The sequence below is a fragment of the Rutilus rutilus genome, assembly GCF_951802725.1.
Source record: "Rutilus rutilus genome assembly, chromosome: 4".
Lineage (NCBI taxonomy): Eukaryota > Metazoa > Chordata > Actinopteri > Cypriniformes > Leuciscidae > Rutilus > Rutilus rutilus.
The window spans coordinates 48069573-48092922 of NC_140212.1; the positions used below are offsets into that span (position 1 = coordinate 48069573).

At 36.3% G+C, this 23350-nt stretch overlaps 1 protein-coding gene across 2 annotated transcripts in view; it reads left to right on the forward strand.

The window, feature by feature from the left end:
* Window positions 1-23027, forward strand: part of LOC311289924 (uncharacterized protein) — a 234010-nt gene extending 210983 nt beyond the window's left edge. The window contains exon 5 of one of the 2 annotated variants that reach the window (XM_084408198.1): window positions 20888-23027. In XM_084408198.1, coding sequence (XP_084264324.1) covers window positions 20888-22686 — 1799 coding nt within the window. In that variant the 3' untranslated portion in view covers window positions 22687-23027. The remainder of the gene's footprint in view (window positions 1-20887) is intronic. The other variant, XM_084408199.1, reaches the window with a different exon arrangement.
* Window positions 23028-23350: the final 323 nt, after the last annotated feature.

The following is a 23350-nucleotide window of genomic DNA, read 5'->3' on the forward strand; positions in this document are numbered from 1 at the left end:
TGAGTGTGTGTGTGTCTGAGTGAGGTAGTCTGAGTGTGTGTGTGTGTGTGTGTGTGTTTGTGTGTATCTATCTAACTTATTTATATATCTATCATAAACTTCAAACTACTTTAAACTACTTTAAACTTCAAACCACTTTAAACTTCTTAAGTTTAATGCTTCCAGCTCCCAAGCAACTCCATAGCAACCAAACTTGAGTACCCTAGCAACCGTTTTGCAAGACCTATATCTCTGTATCAGAACATCGTATAGAGATGAGGTTTGGCTCTTTTGACTCATGCTTGCAAACAGCACTTCCAACATGCTACACATGCTAGCAGTGAATAGCTACATGCTAATAGCAATTAGTTAAGTGTTAAATCATGCCAAGATCATGCTAAGAACTCTATAAAAACTCCATAGTAACCATCTGTGACAACTACCAACCAGCTAGTAACACCATATCAACCGCCCTGAATACCATAGCAACCACCCAGAACACCCTAGCAACCGCCTAGCAACCACCCAGAACACCCTAGCAACCACCCAAAATACCCTAGCAACCACACAAAAGACCCTAGCAACCACCTAAAACACCCTAGCAACCGCCTAGCAACCACCCAAAAGACCCTAGCAACCACCCAAAACAGTCTAGCAACCACCCAGAACACCCTAGCCACCACCTAGCAACCACCCAGAATACCTTAGCAACCGCCTAGCAACACCATAGCAACCACCCATAACACCCTAGCAACTGCCTAGCAACCACCCAGAACACCCTAGCAACCACCCAAAATACCTTAGCAACCGCCTAGCAACACCATAGCAACCACCTATAACACCCTAGCAACTGCCTAGCAACCACCCAGAACACCCTAGCAACCACCCAAAAGACCCTAGCAACCGCCTAGCAACCACCCAAAAGACCCTAGCAACCACCTAAAATAACCTAGCAACCACCCAAAAGACCCTAGCAACCGCCTAGCAACCACCCAAAAGACCCTAGCAACCACCCAAAATATCCTAGCAACCACCAATAATACCCTAGCAACCACCCAGAACACCCTAGCAACCACCCAAAATACCCTAGCAACCGCCTAGCAACCACCCAGAACACCCTAGCAACCACCCAAAATACCCTATCAACTACCTAGCAACACCATAGCAACCACCTATAACACCCTAGCAACTGCCTAGCAACCACCCAGAACACCCTAGCAACCACCCAAAAGACCCTAGCAACCGCCTAGCAACCACCCAAAAGACCCTAGCAACCACCCAAAATATCCTAGCAACCACCCAAAAGACCCTAGCAACCGCCTAGCAACCACCCAAAATACCCTAGCAACCACCCAAAATATCCTAGCAACCGCCTAGCAACCACCCAAAACACCCTAGCAACCACCCAAAAACCCTAGCAACCGCCTAGCAACCACGCAAAAGACCCTAGCAACCGCCTAGCAACCACCCAAAACACCCTAGCAACCACCCAGAATACCCTAGCAACCGCCTAGCAACCACCCAAAATACCCTAGCAACCGCCTAGCAACACCATAGCGACCACCCATAACATCCTAGCAACCGCCTAGCAAAAAACGTTCTGGTCCAAACTTTCTCAAGCCAACTTAAAGTTTGTCTCGACGAACTTTCGCATCTAGTTAAGTTGGCTTGAGAGAGCCAACATATTGAAATCCTATTTAAACTTATTATTATTATTATTATTATTCTGAGACTAAAATTTCTATATGAAACTCGTCCTAGAGCTTTAACTCTACATACTCCAAACTCGGCTCAGACACTCAAACTTTTCTGACTAAGTGTGCTATCTATTTTCAGACTGATCGGACTTACGGTTTTCCTAAAAATGACGATCAAAACTCGGAAAAACTCCCATTGACTTAACATTGGGCATTCTAAAAAAATTCAAACTCACCAACCGACAAAAATTTAAATCTAAATCCCTTGAAAACTAATTCAAACTGCCATTCTATATATATTAGCCAATGAAACTCATTTAAACTAATAAACTCTAATCTCATACACTTATAAACTAATTAACTTAAATTTAATAACTAATTAACTAATAAACTCATGAATTCATAGACTTATGAACTCTTAAACTCATAAATTAATAAATTCTGAACTCTAAACTCATTTAAACTTATAAACTCTAAACTCAAAAACTTGTACACTTATAAACTCTAAACTCATAAACTCTGAGTGTGTGTGTGTGTGTGTGTGTGTGTGTGTGTCTGAGTGAGTGTGTGAGCGAGGTAGTCTGTGTGAGTGTGTGTGTGTGTGTTTGTGTGTGTGTGTGTGTGTGTGTGTGTGTTTGTTTGTATCTATCTAACTTATTTATATATCTATCATAAACTTCAAACTACTTTAAACTACTTTAAACTTCAAACCAATTTAAACTTCTTAAGTTTAAAGCTCCCAGCTCCCAAGCAACTCCATAGCAACCAAACTTGAGTACCCTAGCAACCGTTTTGCAAGACCTATATCTCTGTATCAGAACATCGTATAGAGATGAGGTTTGGCTCTTTTGACTCATGCTAGCAAACAGCACTTCCAACATGCTACATATGCTAGCAGTGAATAGCTACATGCTAATAGCGATTAGTTAAGTGTTAAATCATGCCAAGATCATGCTAAGAACTCTATAAAAACTCCATAGTAACCATCTGTGATAACTACCAACCACCTAGTAACACCATAGCAACCACCCAGAACACCCTAGCAACCACCTAGTAACCACCCAGAATACCCTAGCAACACCATAGCAACCACCAAAACACCCTAGCAACCACCTAGCAACATCATAGCGACCACCCAGAATACCCTAGCAACACCATAGCAACCACCAAAACACCCTACCAACCACCTAGTAACACCATAGCAACCACCCAGAACACCCTAGCAACCACCTAGCAACCACCCAAAATACCCTAGCAACACCATAGCAACCACCAAAACACCCTAGCAACCACCTAGCAACATCATAGCAACCACCCAGAACACCCTAGCAACCGCCTAGCAACACCATAGCGACCACCAAAACACCCTAGCAACCGCCTAGCAACAGCATAGCAACCACCCAGAACAACCTAGTAACTGCCTAGCAACATCCTAGCAACCACCAAAACACCCTAGCAACATCCTAGCAACCACCCAGAATACCCTAGCAACCGCCTAGCAACACCATAGCAACCACCAAAACACCCTAGCAACCGCCTAGCAACATCATAGCAACCACCCAGAACACCCTAGCAACCGCCTAGCAACCACCCAAAACACCCTAGCAACCGCCTAGCAACCATCCAGAATACCCTAGCAACCGCCTAGCAACCACCCAGAATACCTTAGCAACCACCTAGCAACAGCATAGCAACCACCCAGAACACCCTAGCAACCGCCTAGCAACCACCCAGAATAGCCTAGCAACAGCATAGCAACCACCCAGAACACCCTAGCAACCGCCTAGCAACCACCCAGAATACCCTAGCAACCGCCTAGTAACACCATAGCAACCACCCAGAACACCCTAGCAACCGCCTAGCAACCACCCAGAATACCCTAGCAACCACCTAGCAACAGCATAGCAACCGCCTAGCAACCACCCAGAATACCCTAGCAACCGCCTAGCAACAGCATAGCAACCACCCAGAACACCCTAGCAACCGCCTAGCAACCACCCAGAATACCCTAGCAACCGCCTAGCAACACCATAGCAACCACCCAGAACACCCTAGCAACCCACTAGAAAACCCCCAACAACTTTTTAACTGTAAACTACTTTATACTTTAAACTACTTTAAACTTCAAACTGATTTAAACTTTAAACTAATTTAAACTTTAAACTAATTTAAACTTTAAACTAATTTAAACTTTAGACTAATTTAAACTTTAAACTACTTTAAAATTTAAACTAATTTAAACTTTAGACTAATTTAAACTTTAAACTAATTTAAACTTCAAACTAAATTAAACGTTAAACTAAATTAAACTTCAAACTACTTTAATCTTCAAACTACTTTAAATTTTAAACTTTCCAGTCCAAACTTTCTCAAGCCAACTTAAAGTTTGTCTCGACGAACTTTTTAATCTAGTTAAGTTGGCTTGAGAGAGCCAACATATTGAAATCCTATTTAAACTTATTATTATTATTATTATTATTATTATTATTCCGAGACTAAAATTTCTATATGAAACTCGTCCTAGAGCTTTAACTCTACATACTCCAAACTCGGCTCAGACACTCAAACTGTTCTGACTCGCGTTGCTTTATCTTTTCAGACTGATCGGACTTACGGTTTTCCTACAAATGATGATCAAAACTCGGAAAAACTCCCATTGACTTGCATTGGGGAGTTCTAAAAAATTCAAATCCAGATTCAAACTGACCAACCGACAAAAATTCAAATCTAAATACCTTGAAGACTAAACCAAACTGCCGTTCTATATATATTAGCCAATGAAACTCATTTAAACTAATAAACTCTAATCTCATACATTTATAAACTAATTAACTTAAATTTAATAACTAATTAACTAATAAACTCATGAATTCATAGACTTATGAACTCTTAAACTCATAAATTAATAAACTCTGAACTCTAAACTCATTTAAACTTATAAACTCTAAACTCAAAAACTCATACACTTATAAACTCATCAGTTTATACACTTATAAACTCTAAACTCATAAACTCTGAGTGTGTGTGTGTGTGTGTGTGTGTGTCTGAGTGAGTGTGTGAGCGAGGTAGTCTGTGTGAGTGTGTGTGTGTGTGTGTGTGTGTGTGTGTGTGTGTGTATCTATCTAACTTATTTATCTACCTATCTCTCTGTCATAAACTTCAAACTACTTTAAACTTTAAACCAATTTAAACTTCTTAAGTTTAAAGCTCCCAGCTCCCAAGCAACTCCATAGCAACCAAACTTGAGTACCCTAGCAACCGTTTTGCAAGACCTATATCTCTGTATCAGAACATCGTATAGAGATGAGTTTTGGCTCTTTTGACTCATGCTAGCAAACAGCACTTCCAACATGCTACATATGCTAGCAGTGAATAGCTACATGCTAATAGCGATTAGTTAAGTGTTAAATCATGCCAAGATCATGCTAAGAACTCTATAAAAACTCCATAGTAACCATCTGTGACAACTACCAACCACCTAGTAACACCATATCAACCGCCCTGAATACCATAGCAACCCCCCAGAACACCCTAGCAACCGCCTAGCAACCACCCAAAAGACCCTAGCAACCACCCAGAACACCGTAGCAACCACCCAAAAGACCCTAGCAACCACCCAGAACACCGTAGCAACCACCCAAAAAACCCTAGCAACCACCCAAAACACCCTAGCAACCGCCTAGCAACCACCCAAAAGACCCTAGCAACCACCAATAATACCCTAGCAACCACCCAGAACACCCTAGCAACCACCCAAAATACCCTAGCAACCGCCTAGCAACCACCCAGAACACCCTAGCAACCACCCAAAAGACCCTAGCAACTGCCTACTAACACCATAGCAACCACCTATAACACCCTAGCAACTGCCTAGCAACCACCCAGAACACCCTAGCAACCACCAAAAAGACCCTAGCAACCGCCTAGCAACCACCCAAAAGACCCTAGCAACCACCTAAAATATCCTAGCAACCACCCAAAAGACCCTAGCAACCACCCAAAATACCCTAGCAACCGCCTAGCAACCACCCAGAACACCCTAGCAACCACCCAAAATACCCTAGCAACCGCCTAGCAACCACCCAAAAGATCCTAGCAACCGCCTAGCAACCACCCAAAATATCCTGGCAACTGCCTAGCAACCACCCAGAATACCCTAGCAACCACCCAAAAGACCCTAGCAACCACCCAGGACACCCTAGCAACGCCTAGCAACCACCTAAAATACCCTAGCAACCACCTAGCAACCACCCAAAAGACCCTAGCAACCACCCAAAATATCCTAGCAACCGCCTAGCAACCACCCAGAACCCCCTAGCAACCACCCAGAATACCCTAGCAACCACCCAAAATACCTTATCAACCGCCTAGCAACCACCCATAATACCTTAGCAACCGCCTAGCAACACCATAGCAACCACCCAGAACACCCTAGCAACCACCTAGCAACCACCCAAAATACCTTAGCAACCGCCTAGCAACACCATAGCAACCACCCAGAATACCCTAGCAACCGCCTAGCAACACCATAGCGACCACCCATAACATCCTAGCAACTGCCTAGCAAAAAACTTTTCTGGTCCAAACTTCCTCAAGCCAACTTAAAGTTTGTCTCGACGAACTTTCGCATCTAGTTATTATTATTATTCCGAGACTAAAATTTCTATATCAAACTCGTCCTAGAGCTTTAACTCTACATACTCCAAACTCGGCTCAGACACTCAAACTGATCTGACCAAGTGTGCTATATCTTTTCAGACTGATCGGACTTACGGTTTTCCTACAAATGACGATCAAAACTCGGAAAAACTCCCATTGACTTAACATTGGGCATTCTAAAAAAATTCAAACTCACCAACCGACAAAAATTTAAATCTAAATCCCTTGAAAACTAATTCAAACTGCCATTCTATATATATTAGCCAATGAAACTCATTTAAACTAATAAACTCTAATCTCATACACTTATAAACTAATTAACTTAAATTTAATAACTAATTAACTAATAAACTCATGAATTCATAGACTTATGAACTCTTAAACTCATAAATTAATAAATTCTGAACTCTAAACTCATTTAAACTTATAAACTCTAAACTCAAAAACTTGTACACTTATAAACTCTAAACTCTGTGTGTGTGTGTGTGTGTGTGTGTGTGTCTGAGTGAGTGTGTGAGCGAGGTAGTCTGTGTGAGTGTGTGTGTGTGTGTGTGTGTGTGTGTGTGTGTTTGTTTGTATCTATCTAACTTATTTATATATCTATCATAAACTTCAAACTACTTTAAACTACTTTAAACTTCAAACCAATTTAAACTTCTTAAGTTTAAAGCTCCCAGCTCCCAAGCAACTCCATAGCAACCAAACTTGAGTACCCTAGCAACCGTTTTGCAAGACCTATATCTCTGTATCAGAACATCGTATAGAGATGAGGTTTGGCTCTTTTGACTCATGCTAGCAAACAGCACTTCCAACATGCTACATATGCTAGCAGTGAATAGCTACATGCTAATAGCGATTAGTTAAGCGTTAAATCATGCCAAGATCATGCTAAGAACTCTATAAAAACTCCATAGTAACCATCTGTGATAACTACCAACCACCTAGTAACACCATATCAACCGCCCTGAATACCATAGCAACCCCCCAGAACACCCTAGCAACCGCCTAGCAACCACCCAAAAGACCCTAGCAACCACCCAGAACACCGTAGCAACCACCCAAAAGACCCTAGCAACCACCCAAAAGACCCTAGCAACCGCCTAGCAACCACCCAAAAGACCTTAGCAACCACCCAAAAGACCCTAGCAACCACCCAGAATACCCTAGCAACCACCCAAAACAGCCTAGCAACCACCCAGAACACCCTGGCCACCACCTAGCAACCACCCAGAATACCTTAGCAACGCCTAGCAACACCATAGCAACCACCCATAACACCCTAGCAACTGCCTAGCAACCACCCAGAACACCCTAGCAACCACCCAAAATACCCTAGCAACCGCCTAGCAACCACCCAAAACCGCCTAGCAACCACCCAAAACACCCTAGCAACCGCCTAGCAACCACCCAAAATACCCTAGCAACCACCCAAAAGACCCTAGCAACCACCCAAAATATCCTAGCAACCACCCAGAACACCCTAGCAACCGCCTAGCAACCACACAAAAGACCCTGGCAACCGCCTAGCAACCACCCAAAACAGCCTAGCAACCACCCAAAACACCCTAGCAACCACCCAAAATACCCTAGCAACCGCCTAGCAACCACCCAAAAGACCCTAGCAACCACCCAGAATACCCTAGCAACCACCCAAAACAGCCTAGCAACCACCCAGAACACCCTGGCCACCACCTAGCAACCACCCAGAATACCTTAGCAACGCCTAGCAACACCATAGCAACCACCCATAACACCCTAGCAACTGCCTAGCAACCACCCAGAACACCCTAGCAACCACCCAAAATACCCTAGCAACCGCCTAGCAACCACCCAAAACCGCCTAGCAACCACCCAAAACACCCTAGCAACCGCCTAGCAACCACCCAAAATACCCTAGCAACCACCCAAAAGACCCTAGCAACCACCCAAAATATCCTAGCAACCACCCAGAACACCCTAGCAACCGCCTAGCAACCACACAAAAGACCCTGGCAACCGCCTAGCAACCACCCAAAACAGCCTAGCAACCACCCAAAACACCCTAGCAACCACCCAAAATACCCTAGCAACCGCCTAGCAACCACCCAGAATACCTTAGCAACCGCCTAGCAACACCATAGCGACCACCCATAACATCCTAACAACCGCCTAGCAAAAAACTTTCCGGTCCAAACTTTCTCAAGCCAACTTAAAGTTTGTCTCGACGAACTTTCGCATCTAGTTATTATTATTCTTCTTGACGGAAAAAAATCTGACTCAAACTCCTCCTAGAGCTTTAACTCTACATACTCCAAACTCGGCTCAGACACTCAAACTGATCTGACCAAGTGTGCTATATCTTTTCAGACTGATCGGACTTACGGTTTTCCTAAAAATGACGATCAAAACTCGGAAAAACTCATTCAAAAACTCCCATTGACTTACATTGGGGAGTTCTAAACTCACCAACCGACAAAAATTTAAATCTAAACACCTTGAAGACTAAACCAAACTGCCATTCTATATACTATATGAGCCATTGAGACTAATTTAAACTAATGCACTCTAAACTCATACACTTATAAACTAATTAACTTATAAACTCATGAATTCATAGACTTATGAACTCTTAAACTCATAAATTAATAAACTTTGAACTCTTAAACTCATTTAAACTTATAAACTCTAAACTCATTTAAAACTTATAAACTCTAAACTCAAAAACTCTTACACTTATAAACTCATCAATTTATACACTTATAAACTCTAAACTCATAAACTCTGAGTGTGTGTGTGTGTGTGTGTGTGTGTGTGTGTGTGTGTGTGAACACACACACACACACACACACACACACACTCTAAACTCATTTAAACTTAAACTCTACACTCATTTAAACTTGCAAACTCAAAACTCGTAAACTATAAACTTCAAACCACTTTAAACTTAAGTTTAAAGCTTCCAGCTCCCAAGCAACTCCATAGCAACCAAACTTGAGTACCCTAGCAACCGCTTTGCAAGACCTATATCTCTGTATCAGAACATCGTATAGAGATGAGGTTTGGCTCTTTTGACTCATACTTGCAAACAGCACTTCCAACATGCTACACATGCTAGCAGTAAATAGCTACATGCTAATAGCGATTAGTTAAGTGCTAAATCATGCCAAGATCATGCTAAGAACTCTGTAAAGACTCCATAGTAACCATCTGTGACAACTACCAACCACCTAGTAACACCATAGCAACCACCCAGAATACCCTAGCAACACCATAGCAACCACCAAAATACCCTAGTAACCACCTAGCAACATCATAGCAACCACCCAAAACACCCTAGCAACCGCCTAGCAACACCATAGCAACCACCAAAACACCCTAGCAACCGCCTAGCAACAGCATAGCAACCACCCAGAACAACCTAGCAACCGCCTAGCAACACCCTAGCAACCACCAAACACCCTAGCAACATCCTAGCAACCACCTAGAATACCCTAGCAACCGCCTAGCAACACCATAGCAACCACCAAAACACCCTAGCAACCGCCTAGCAACATCATAGCAACCACCCAGAACACCCTAGCAACCGCCTAGCAACACCATAGCAACCATCAAAACACCGTAGCAACCGCCTAGCAACATCATAGCAACCACCCAGAACACCCTAGCAACCACCTAACAACACCCTAGCAACCACCCAGAACACCCTAGCAACCGCCTAGCAACCACCCAAAACACCCTAGCAACCGCCTAGCAACCACCCAGAATACCCTAGCAACCGCCTAGCAACAGCATAGCAATCACCCAGAACACCCTATCAACCACCTAGCAACACCATAGCAACCACCCAGAACACCCTAGCAACCGCCTAGCAACCACCCAGAATACCCTAGCAACCGCCTAGCAACACCATAGCAACCACCCAGAACACCCTAGCAACCGCCTAGCAACCACCCAGAACACCCTAGCAATCAACCAGAATACCCTAGCAACCACCTAGCAACAGCATAGCAACCACCCAGAACACCCTAGCAACCGCCTACCAACACCCTAGCAACCACCCAGAACACCCTAGCAACCGCCTATCAACACCATAGCAACCACCCAGAACACCCTAGCAACCACCCAAAACACCCTAGCAACCGCCTAGCAACCACCCAGAATACCCTAGCAACCGCCTAGCAACACCATAGCAACCACCCAGAATACCCTAGCAACCCACTAGAAAACCCCCAACAACTTTTTAACTGTAAACTACTTTAAACTACTTTAAACTTCAAACTGATTTAAACTTTAAACTACTTTAAACTTTAGACTAATTTAGACTTTAAACTACTTTAAACTTAAAACTAATTTAAACTTTAAAGTAATTTAAACTTTAAAGTAATTTAAACTTTAAACTAATTTAAACTTCAAACTAATTTAAACTTTAAACTAACCCTAACTTCAAACGACTTTAAACTCCAAACTACTTTAAACTTCTTCAAACTTTCTGGTCCGGCTTTCTCAAGCCAACTTAAAGTTTGTCTCGACGAACTTTTTAATCTAGTTATTATTCTTCTTCTTCTTTTTCTGACCGCAAATTTTCTGACTCTAACTCCTCCTAGACCGTTCAAGCTACATACTCCAAACTCGGGTCAGACCTTCATACTGTTCTGACTTGGTGTGCTATATCTTTTCAGACTGATTTGACTTTCAGTTTTCTTAAAAATTAATATTAAAAACCATAAAAATCCCATAGACTTACATGGCAGACCGCTCAAATTGAGCCAAGACTACGGTGGCCCATTAGTGTACAACCCAAAAACTCAAATCTAAACTCCCTGAAGCCCTAGACTCAATTAAACTACCATTTAATTATCTATCTATCTATCTATCTATCTATCTATCTATCTATCTATCTATCTATCTATCTATCTATCAACCTTATCTATCTATCTATCTTCAAACCTTATCTATCCATCAATCTATCTTCAAACCTTTATCTATCTATCTATCTATCTATCTATCTATCTATCTATCTATCTATCTATCTATCTATCTTTTAACTAATCTATCTATCTATCTATCTATCTATCTTTTTAACTAATCTATCTATCTATCTATCTATCTATCTATCTATCTATCTATCTTTTTAACTAATCTATCTATCTATCTATCTATCTATCTATCTATCTATCTTTTTAACTAACTAATCTATCTTTCTTTTTAACTAAATAATCCATCTTTCTTTCTTTTTAACGAACTAATCCATCTTTCTTTCTAACTAATATATCTTTCTTTCTTTCATTCTAACTAATCTATCTATCTTTCTTTCTAACAAATCTATCTTTCTATCTAATCTTTCTTTCTAACTAATCCATCTTTCTTTCTTTCTTTCTTTCTTTCTTTCTTTCTTTCTTTCTTTCTAACTAATCAATCTTTTTTCTTTCTCTCTCACTAATCTATCTTTCTTTCTAACTAATTAGTCTTTCTTTCTTTCTTTCTTTCTTTCTAACTAATCCACCATTTATCATTCTTTCTTTCTAACTAATATTTCTTCTTTCTTTCTAACTAATCAATCTATCTTTCTTTCTAACTAATCTTTGTCTTTCTTTCTTTCTTTTTCTAACTAATCTTTCTTCTTTCTAATCTTTCTTTCTAACTTATCTTTCTATCTAATCTTTCTAACTAATCTTTCCTTCCTTTCTAACAAATCTTTCTTTTTTCTTTCTTTCTAACTAATCTTTCTTTCTTTTTTCTTTCTCTCTAGCCAATCTTTCTTCTTTCTTTCTAGCTAATCTTTCTTTTTTCTTTTTCTTTCTTTCTAACTAATCTTTCTTTTCTTTCTTGCTTACTTTTCTTTCTTTCTTTCACACTAATCTTTCTTTTTTCTTTCTTACTTTTCTTTCTTTCTAACTAATATTTCTTTTTTTCTTCTTTTGTTCTAACTAATCTTTCTTTCTTTCTTTCTTTCTAACTAATCTTTCTTTCTTTTTTCTTTCTTTCTTTCTTACTTTCTTTCTTTCTTTCTTTCTAACTTTTCTTTCTTTCTAACTAATCTTTCTTTCTATCTTTCTTTCTAACTAATCTGTCTTTCTTTCTTTCTACCTAATCTTTCTTTCTTTCTTTCTTTCTACCTAATCTTTCTTTCTTTCTACCTAATCTTTCTTTCTTTCTTTCTTTCTTTCTTTCTAGCTAATCTTTCTTTCTTTTTTCTTTCATTCTTTCTTTCTACCTAATCTTTCTTTCTTTCTTTCTTTCTTTCTTTCTTTCTTTCTTTCTTTCTTTCTTTCTTTCTTTCTACCTAATCTTTTTCTTTCTTTCTTTCTACCTAATCTTTCTTTCATTCATTCTTTCTTTCTACCTAATCTTTCTTTCTTTCATTCTTTCTTTCTTTATACCTAATCTTTCTTTCTTTCTTTCTTTCTAACTAATCTTTCTTTCTTTTTTCTTTCTTTCTTTCTAACTTTTCTTTCTTTCTTTCTAACTAATTTATCAATCAAAATTTAAACTACTTTAAACTTCAAACTACTTCAAACTTCTAACTACTTTAAACTTCTAACTACTTTAAACTTCTAACTACTTTAGCGAATCTTTCTTTCTTTCTTTCTAGCTAATCTTTCTTTTTTCTTTTTCTTTCTTTCTAACTAATCATTCTTTTCTTTCTTGCTTACTTTTCTTTCTTTCTTTCTAACTAATCTTTCTTTTTTCTTCCTTTCTTCCTTTTCTTTCTTTCTAACTAATCTTTCTTTTTTCTTTCTTCTTTCGTTCTAACTAATCTTTCTTTCTTTTTTCTTTCTTACTTTAATTTCTTTCTCACTAATCTTGCTTTTTTCTTTCTTTCTAACTAATCTTTCTTTCTTTTTTCTTTTTTTCTTTCTTTCTTTCTTTCTTTATACCTAATCTTTCTTTCTTTCTTTCTTTCTTTCTAACTAATCTTTCTTTCTTTCTTTCTTTCTAACTAATCTTTTTCTTTTTTCTTTATTTCTTTCTTTCTTTCTTTCTTTCTTTCTTTCTTTCTTTCTTTCTTTCTTTCTTTCTTTCTTTCTTTCTAGCTAATCTTTCTTTCTTTTTTCTTTCATTCTTTCTTTCTACCTAATCTTTTTTCTTTCTTTCTTTCTACCTAATCTTTCTTTCTTTCTTTCTTTCTTTCTACCTAATCTTTTTCTTTCTTTCTTTCTACCTAATCTTTCTTTCATTCTTTCTTTCTACCTAATCTTTCTTTCTTTCTTTCTTTCTTTCTTTCTTTCTTTCTTTCTTTCTTTCTACCTAATCTTTCTTTCTTTCTTTCTAACTAATCTTTCTTTCTTTTTTCTTTCTTTCTTTCTTTCTAACTTTTCTTTCTTTCTAACTAATTTATCAATCAAAATTTAAACTACTTTAAACTTCAAACTACTTCAAACTTCTAACTACTTTAAACTTCTAACTACTTTAGCTAATCTTTCTTTCTTTCTTTCTAGCTAATCTTTCTTTTTTCTTTTTTTTTCTTTCTAACTAATCATTCTTTTCTTTCTTGCTTACTTTTCTTTCTTTCTTTCTAACTAATCATTCTTTACTTTCTTGCTTACTTTTCTTTCTTTCTTTCTAACTAATCTTTCTTTCTTTTTTCTTTCTTTCTTTCTACCTAATCTTTCTTTCTTTCTTTCTTTCTTTCTTTCTTTCTTTCTTTCTTTCTTTCTACCTAATCTTTCTTTCTTTCTTTCTTTCTTTCTTTCTAGCTAATCTTTCTTTCTTTCTTTCTTTCTTTCTTTCTTTCTACCTAATCTTTTTCTTTCTTTCTTTCTACCTAATCTTTTTCTTTCTTTCTTTATACCTAATCTTTCTTTATTTTTCTTTCATTCTTTCTACCTAATCTTTCTTTATTTTTTCTTTCATTCTTTCTTTCTTTCTACCTAATCTTTCTTTCTTTCTAACTGATCTTTCTTTCTTTTTTCTTTCTTTCTTTCTAACTTTTCTTTCTTTCTAACTATTCTTTCTTTCTAACTAATTTATCAATAAAAATTTAAACTACTTTAAACTTCAAACTACTTCAAACTTCTAGCTTTAAACTTCTAACTACTTTTAACTTCTTCAAACTCTCTGGTCCGGCTTTCTCAAGCCAACTTAAAGTTTGTCCAACAAACTTTTTTTTCTAGTTATTATTCTTCTTCTTCTTCTTCTTCTTCTTATTTTTCTGACCGCAAATTTTTAGACACTAACTCCTCCTAGACCGTTCAAGCTACATACTCCAAACTCGGGTCAGACCTTCATACTGTTCTGACTTGGTGTGCTATATCTTTTCAGACTGATTTGAGTTATGGTTTTCTTAAAAATTAATATTAAAAATCATAAAAATCCCATAGACTTTCATTGACCAAAAGTCCATGTCTGTTTGAACTATGTTTAATGTAAACTGCTAGAAGCCATTGATACTCAATTAAGCTTTAAGCTATCTATGTTCTTTCTAACTAATAACTAATCTATCTATCTATCTATCTATCTATCTATCTATCTATCTTCAAACCTTTCTATCTATCTATCTATCTATCTATCTATCTATCTATCTATCTATCTATCTATCTATCTATCTTCAAACCTTTCTATCTATCTATCTATCTATCTATCTATCTATCTATCTATCTTCAAACCTTTTCTATCTATCTATCTATCTATCTATCTATCTATCTATCTATCTATCTATCTATCTATCTTCAAACCTTTTCTATCTATCTATCTATCTATCTATCTATCTATCTATCTATCTTCAAACCTTTTCTATCTATCTATCTATCTATCTATCTATCTATCTATCTATCTATCTATCTATCTATCTATCTATCTTCAAACCTTTTCTATCTATCTATCTATCTATCTATCTATCTTCAAACCTTTTCTATCTATCTATCTATCTATCTATCTATCTATCTTCAAACCTTTTCTATCTATCTATCTATCTATCTATCTATTTATCTATCTATCTATCTATCTTCAAACCTTATCTATCTATGCTACAATCAGTAAATCATACTTGAACATGGTAAATCATGGTATACTATATTAAATCGTGGTAAATCATGGTAAACTATGGTAAATCATGGTAAACTATGATAAATCATGCTAGAATCAGTAAATCATACTTGAACATGGTAAATCATGGTATACTATAGTAAATCATGGTAAACTATGGTAAAACGTGGTAAATCATGGTAAACTATGGTAAAATCATGGTAAACTATGATAAATCATGCTAGAATCAGTAAATCATACTTGAACATGGTAAATCGTGGTATACTATAGTAAATCATGGTAAACTATGGTAAATCGTGGTAAATCATGGTAAACTATGGTAAATCATGGTAATCTATGATAAATCATGCTAGAATCAGTAAATCATACTTGAACATGGTAAATCATGGTATACTATAGTAAATCATGGTAAACTATGGTAAATCATGGTAAATCATGGTAAACTATGCTAAATCATGCTAGAATCAGTAAATCATACTTGAACATGGTAAATCGTGGTATACTATAGTAAATCATGGTAAACTATGGTAAAACGTGGTAAATCATGGTAAACTATGGTAAAATCATGGTAAACTATGATAAATCATGCTAGAATCAGTAAATCATACTTGAACATGGTAAATCGTGGTATACTATAGTAAATCATGGTAAACTATGGTAAATCGTGGTAAATCATGGTAAACTATGGTAAATCATGGTAATCTATGATAAATCATGCTAGAATCAGTAAATCATACTTGAACATGGTAAATCATGGTATACTATAGTAAATCATGGTAAACTATGGTAAATCGTGGTAAATCGTGGTAAATCGTGGTAAATCATGGTAAACTATGGTAAATCATGGTAAACTATGATAAATCATGCTAGAATCAGTAAATCATACTTGAACATGGTAAATCATGGTATACTATAGTAAATCATGGTAAACTATGGTAAATCGTGGTACATAATGGCAAACTATGGTAAATCATGGTAAACTATGGTCAATCATGCTAGAATCAGTAAATCATACTTGAACATGGTAAATCATGGTATACTATAGTAAATCATGGTAAACTATGGTATATCGTAGTAAATCATGGTAAACTATGGTAAATCATGCTAGAATCAGTAAATTATACTTGAACATGGTAAATCATGGTATACTATAGTAAATCATGGTAAACTATGGTAAATCGTGGTAAATCATGGTAAACTATGGTAAATCATGCTAGAATCAATAAATCATACTTGAACATGGTAAATCATGGTATACTATAGTAAATCATGGTAAACTATGGTAAAACGTGGTAAATCATGGTAAACTATGGTAAAATCATGGTAAACTATGATAAATCATGCTAGAATCAGTAAATCATACTTGAACATGGTAAATCGTGGTATACTATAGTAAATCATGGTAAACTATGGTAAATCGTGGTAAATCATGGTAAACTATGGTAAATCATGGTAATCTATGATAAATCATGCTAGAATCAGTAAATCATACTTGAACATGGTAAATCATGGTATACTATAGTAAATCATGGTAAACTATGGTAAATCATGGTAAATCATGGTAAACTATGCTAAATCATGCTAGAATCAGTAAATCATACTTGAACATGGTAAATCGTGGTATACTATAGTAAATCATGGTAAACTATGGTAAAACGTGGTAAATCATGGTAAACTATGGTAAAATCATGGTAAACTATGATAAATCATGCTAGAATGAGTAAATCATACTTGAACATGGTAAATCGTGGTATACTATAGTAAATCATGGTAAACTATGGTAAATCATGGTAAATCATGGTAAACTATGGTAAATCATGGTAATCTATGATAAATCATGCTAGAATCAGTAAATCATACTTGAACATGGTAAATCATGGTATACTATAGTAAATCATGGTAAACTATGGTAAATCGTGGTAAATCGTGGTAAATCATGGTAAACTATGGTAAATCATGGTAAACTATGATAAATCATGCTAGAATCAGTAAATCATACTTGAACATGGTAAATCATGGTATACTATAGTAAATCATGGTAAACTATGGTAAATCGTGGTACATAATGGCAAACTATGGTAAATCATGGTAAACTATGGTCAATCATGCTAGAATCAGTAAATCATACTTGAACATGGTAAATCATGGTATACTATAGTAAATCATGGTAAACTATGGTATATCGTAGTAAATCATGGTAAACTATGGTAAATCATGCTAGAATCAGTAAATTATACTTGAACATGGTAAATCATGGTATACTATAGTAAATCATGGTAAACTATGGTAAATCGTGGTAAATCATGGTAAACTATGGTAAATCATGCTAGAATCAATAAATCATACTTGAACATGGTAAATCATGGTATACTATAGTAAATCATGGTAAACTATGGTAAATCGTGGTAAATCATGGTAAACTATGCTAAATCATGCTAGAATCAGTAAATCATACTTGAACATGGTAAATCGCTGTATACTATAGAAAATCATGGTAAATTATGGTAAATCGTGGTAAATCATGGTAAATTATGGTAAATCATGGTAATCTATGACAAATCATGCTAGAATCAGTAAATCATACTTGAACATGGTAAATCATGGTATACTATAGTAAATTATGGTAAACTATGGTAAATCGTGGTAAATCATGGTAAACTATGGTAAATCATGGTAAACTATGGTAAATCATGCTTGAATCAGTAAATCATACTTGAACATGGTAAATCATGGTATACTATAGTAAATCATGGTAAACTATGGTAAATCATGGTAAACTATATTTGGCTAAATCTATATTTTGAACTTATCAATCTATCTATCTATCTATCTATCTATCTATCTATCTATCTATCTATCTATCTAACTTCAAACCTTTTTTATTTGTCTATCTATCTATTTATCTATCTTTTTAACTAACTAATCTATCTTTCTTTTTAACTAAATAATCCATCTTTCTTTCTTTTTAACGAACTAATCCATCTTTCTTTCTAACTAATATATTTTTCTTTCTTTCATTCTAACCAATCTATCTTTCTTTCTTTCTAACTAATCTATCTTTCTTTCTAACTAATCCATCTTTCTTTCTTTTTTTCTTTCTCTTTCTTTCTTTCTTTCTTTCTTTCTTTCTTTCTAACTAACCAATCTTTTTTCTTTCTCTCTCACTAATCTATCTTTCTTTCTAACTAATTAGTCTTTCTTTCTTTCTTTCTTTCTTTCTTTCTTTCTTTCTATCTAACTAATCCACCATTCATTCATTCTTTCTTTCTAACTAATATTTCTTCTTTCTTTCTAACTAATCAATCTATCTTTCTTTCTAACTAATCTTTCTTTCTTTTTTCTTTCTTTCTTTTTCTAACTAATCTTTCTTTCTAACTTATCTTTCTATCTAATCTTTCTAACTAATCTTTCTTTCCTTTCTAACAAATCTTTTTTTTCTTTCTTTCTAACTAATTTTTCTTTCTTTCTTTCTAGCCAATCTTTCTTCTTTCTTTCTAGCTAATATTTCTTTTTTCTTTTTCTTTCTTTCTAACTAATCTTTCTTTTCTTTCTTGCTTACTTTTCTTTCTTTCTTTCTAACTTATCTTTCTTTCTTTCTACCTAATCTTTATTTCTTTCTTTCTTTCTTTCTTTCTTTCTTTCTTTCTTTCTTTTTTCTTTCATTCTTTCTTTCTACCTAATCTTTTTCTTTCTTTCTTTCTTTCTTTCTTTCTACCTAATCTTTCTTTCTTTCTTTCTTTCTTTCTACCTAATCTTTTTCTTTCTTTCTTTCTTTCTTTCTTTCTTTCTTTCTTTCTTTCTTTCTTTCTTTCTTTCTACCTAATCTTTCTTTCTTTCTTTCTTCCTAATCTTTTTCTTTCTTTCTTTCTTTCTTTCTTTCTTTCTTTCTTTCTTTCTTGTTCTTTCTACCTAATCTTTCTTTCTTTCTGCCTAATCTTTCTTTCTTTCTTTCTACCTAATCTTTCTTTCTTTCTTTCTTTCTTTCTACCTAATCTTTCTTTATTTTTTCTTTCATTCTTTCTTTCTACCTAATCTTTCTACCTAATCTTTCTTTCTTTCTTTCTTTCTTTCTTTCTTTCTAACTATTCTTTCTTTCTAACTAATTTATCAATCAAAATTTAAACTACTTTAAACTTCAAACTACTTCAAATTTCTAACTACTTTAAACTTCTAACTACTTTAAACTTCTTCAAACTCTCTGGTCCGGCTTTCTCAAGCCAACTTAAAGTTTGTCTCAACAAACTTTTTTTTCTAGTTTTTTCTTAAGATGATAATCACACTCTTTATGTCTGTTGATTTCCACTAAATTATGTAAAAAAGTCTGTCTTAGCGAGTATCCTAGTAAACAAAGTCGGTTCCGTGCGTTCGGTCTTAAAGGGGCAGCAGTCTAATAAACCTGCTGCTGTGTTTCAATGTTAATCAAACAAAGGACAAATAAATCACACACTGCTCTTGACTAAATAGGCTACCCTTTACAACTTTACAAAAATATCCATCTATATTTAATTTATACATTAATGAATATGCAATTATTTCACATTTGATTACTTTATTCATATTTCTGTGCCTGTTAGATCTACCCGAAAAACTCTAAAAACACTGTTTATTTCATTTGTAGCCTTTCTTTGTTCTATTGTATTTATTTGTCCTTTTTGTAATTTGATTATTTGCTCTTATTTTGTTACTGACTGCTTACTTGTCTTTAATAATGTTTTAAATTCACATTAATTAGGCTGGTAGTTTTTGTTGTATCAAAATTGGATTAAAATTGGATTAAATAATTGATATTTCACTGGTATCTAAACATCTGAACCGCTGACCCGATCCTCAGCACTGAGCCTCGCTGGAGCTGCTATAAATATGTGCTTGATATTTATAAGATAAAATATGATAGAGCAACAGAATGAACAGTGACAGTAACATATATTCATAGGGAAAAAATATCAATATCCTTATTTCAATATCCTTTCAATGGTTAAGGGGATTTTACATGTCTGACAGCGCTGGTCAGTGGATTGATCTCTATGACGTGAAACATTAGATATCATATACATGTAATTTGAGTAAAAAATTTAAATAAAATAAAGATATTGTTTGATAAGTGCTGATTGAAGTCCTTGAAATCCAAAAAAGTAGTGCTTAAAGTCCTGTAATTTCATTTTACAGAATCTGTCCGAACCCTAAACAGTATCCGGGCAGTGTGTCCCTTCAGCCACGGCCATCTCCATAAAACTCAGGTGTTCCTGTAGGATTTCCTTGGGACGTTTGTAGTTGTATTGTAATAGGATTATCAAGGTGTGCAAGAAGCCAGAAAATCACCTACTAGCTTCTTATTGTTTTTCATTATCTGTTTATTTTCTCTTCAAGATTTAGATTATCTCGAAATTAAAAATGTCTGGTATTTTTTGGAAAACAGCTAAATATCCAAACTGTTTAATGTGTCATGACAGCATGTGTAAAGATTAGGCTGTACACACAAGACATCAGATTGTGTCTAGGTACAGTACAGCTGTACACAGTGTGAACACTGAGTAATTATACTGTATTGATGACCGGATGTTCACACTTTTGTATTGTTTTTCTGTAAGCAGCACGAGTGGAAACAGATCAGGAGAAGACAAATAGACTGAGCCAGTCTGCTGTTAATGACACACTTAAGACATCAAGAGAAAACACAAGCAGCAGCGCCATGGGAAAAGACCACAGCGATGGAAAGGGTTTAAGGGTTGTACATGATATCAAGAACAACTGGAGTAGAAAAATAGCAGATAGAAGCAATGAAAACCTGCCCATGTTTAAACTCCACCTGTCTGAAGCGTGGAAGAACCGTGATGGATTCTGCAGAAGAAGATCGTTTGGGAAAAACGTCACTAAAGAGAACAAGACCATCATGATGATCGGAGCCACAGGTTCAGGAAAAACCACTCTGATTAACAGCATGATCAACTACATCCTGGGAGTGCAATGGGAAGATGACTTCCGGTTTGTGCTGATAGATGAAGGGAAGCAGAAATCCCAGGCTGAAAGTCAGACTTCGCAGATCACGGCATATCAAATCAATCACATGAATGGTTTCCAGGTTCCATATTCTCTGACCATTGTGGACACACCAGGCTTCGGTGATACCAGAGGAATTTCACAAGACCAGAAACTCACAAAGCAGATTCAGGAGTTCTTTTCTGCCAGTGGAGGGATCGACCGCATTGATGCCGTGTGTTTTGTAGTACAGGCTTCACTTGCCCGTCTGACGCCCACACAGAAATACATCTTTGACTCCATTCTTTCCATATTTGGTAAAGATATTGCTGAAAACATCCTTATGATGGTCACCTTTGCAGATGGAAAAACACCTCCTGTTCTCGAGGCCATCAAAGAGTCTGGGGTTCCCTATTCTACCAATGAGCGTGGAGAGCCACTTCACTTCAAGTTCAACAACTCTGCTCTGTTTGCTACCAATAACACATCTGGAAAATCTAAGGCTGACGGTGCAAACTTTGACCAAATGTTCTGGAAGCTGGGATTTTTTAGCATGGAAAAATTCTTTGCATCCCTTAACATGATGCAAACCAAGAGCTTGTCTCTGACACGGGAAGTCCTGAAAGAGCGACAGCATCTAGAAGTGCATGTGGAAGGCCTTCAGCCCCAAATCAATGTTGGTCTGAGGAAACTGGATGAACTCAAGAAGACAAAAGCAGCTCTGCAGCAACACAAGGCGGAAATGAAGGCTAACAAGGATTTTGAATATGAAATAGAAGTAACTGTCCCAAAACAGATCGAAAACAAAAATGGCTACTACTTATCCAACTGCCAGAAGTGTCACTTCACATGTCATGACACATGCAGAATTGCAAATGACAGTGAAAGACATGGGTGCAATGCCATGAAAGATGGAGTGTGTACGGTGTGTCCAGGAAAGTGTGCCTGGAATGTGCACTTTAATCAGAAATACAAATGGACTTATGTCCCAGAAAAGATAAAGCAAACCTATCAGGATTTAAAAAGGCGATATGAGGATGCACATGGACAGGTCATGTCAATAGAAAAGATCTTTGAAGAGCTTGAAAAGGAGTTTGAGGTTGTCCAGGATATTGTGGCCAGACTGATTGAAAGATCTCAAAAGTCTTTGGAGCGTCTGGAGGAAATCGCCCTCAAGCCCAATCCTCTGTCCACTCCTGACTACATTGATCTGATGATCGAGTCTGAGAAACAAGAAGCCAAGCCTGGATTTCTAGATCGCGTTCAGTCTTTAATGGAGGTCAGGAAGAGGGCAGAGATCATCAATAAGGTGTCCACTGGAGGAGTGCTTCCAGAAGACTGGGAAAAATACAAACTCACAACAAGAAAAAAGAATCATCTTATGAGCCAAGAGTCCTGTTCAGTAATGTAAAGAATCATGCGTTCAAGTGAAACTTTGACCCTTTATCTACAATTACTACGACTATAAACTAAAACATTTGGCTCGGTCTTAAGATGCTCTGCATGCATTTTTATAATACTTAAAATACTTTGAAAAATACAGTAGTTTAAATAGTATTCATCATCTAAACACACCTTTATTATTTTGCTGAACAGCTTGTGAGAAAATCATACATCTAAAATTGACTTATGTTATATTGAACGAGCTGAATATGAATGTGTCGTGTATCACAAATGATCAGAAAGTATCAAACTGCTGTTTTGGGAAGATGCAATTTTACTTTCATTGATTCGAGTTCTTCATTCTGCATGAACAAGAAAAAAAGTAAAGTTAAATAAATCAATGAATGCATTTAAAACACACACAAACACACTCTCACACACACACACACACACACACACACACACACACACACACACACACACATACATATATATATGGTAACACTTTACAATAAGGTTCATTAGTTAACATTAATGTAGTAACTAACATGAACTAACAATGAGCAATACATTGGTTACAGTATTTATTAATCTTTGTTAATGTTAGTAATAATCCAGCTGTTTGTTGTTTGTTCATGTTAGTTCACAGTGCATTAACTAATGTTCACAAATACAAACTTTCATTTTAATAA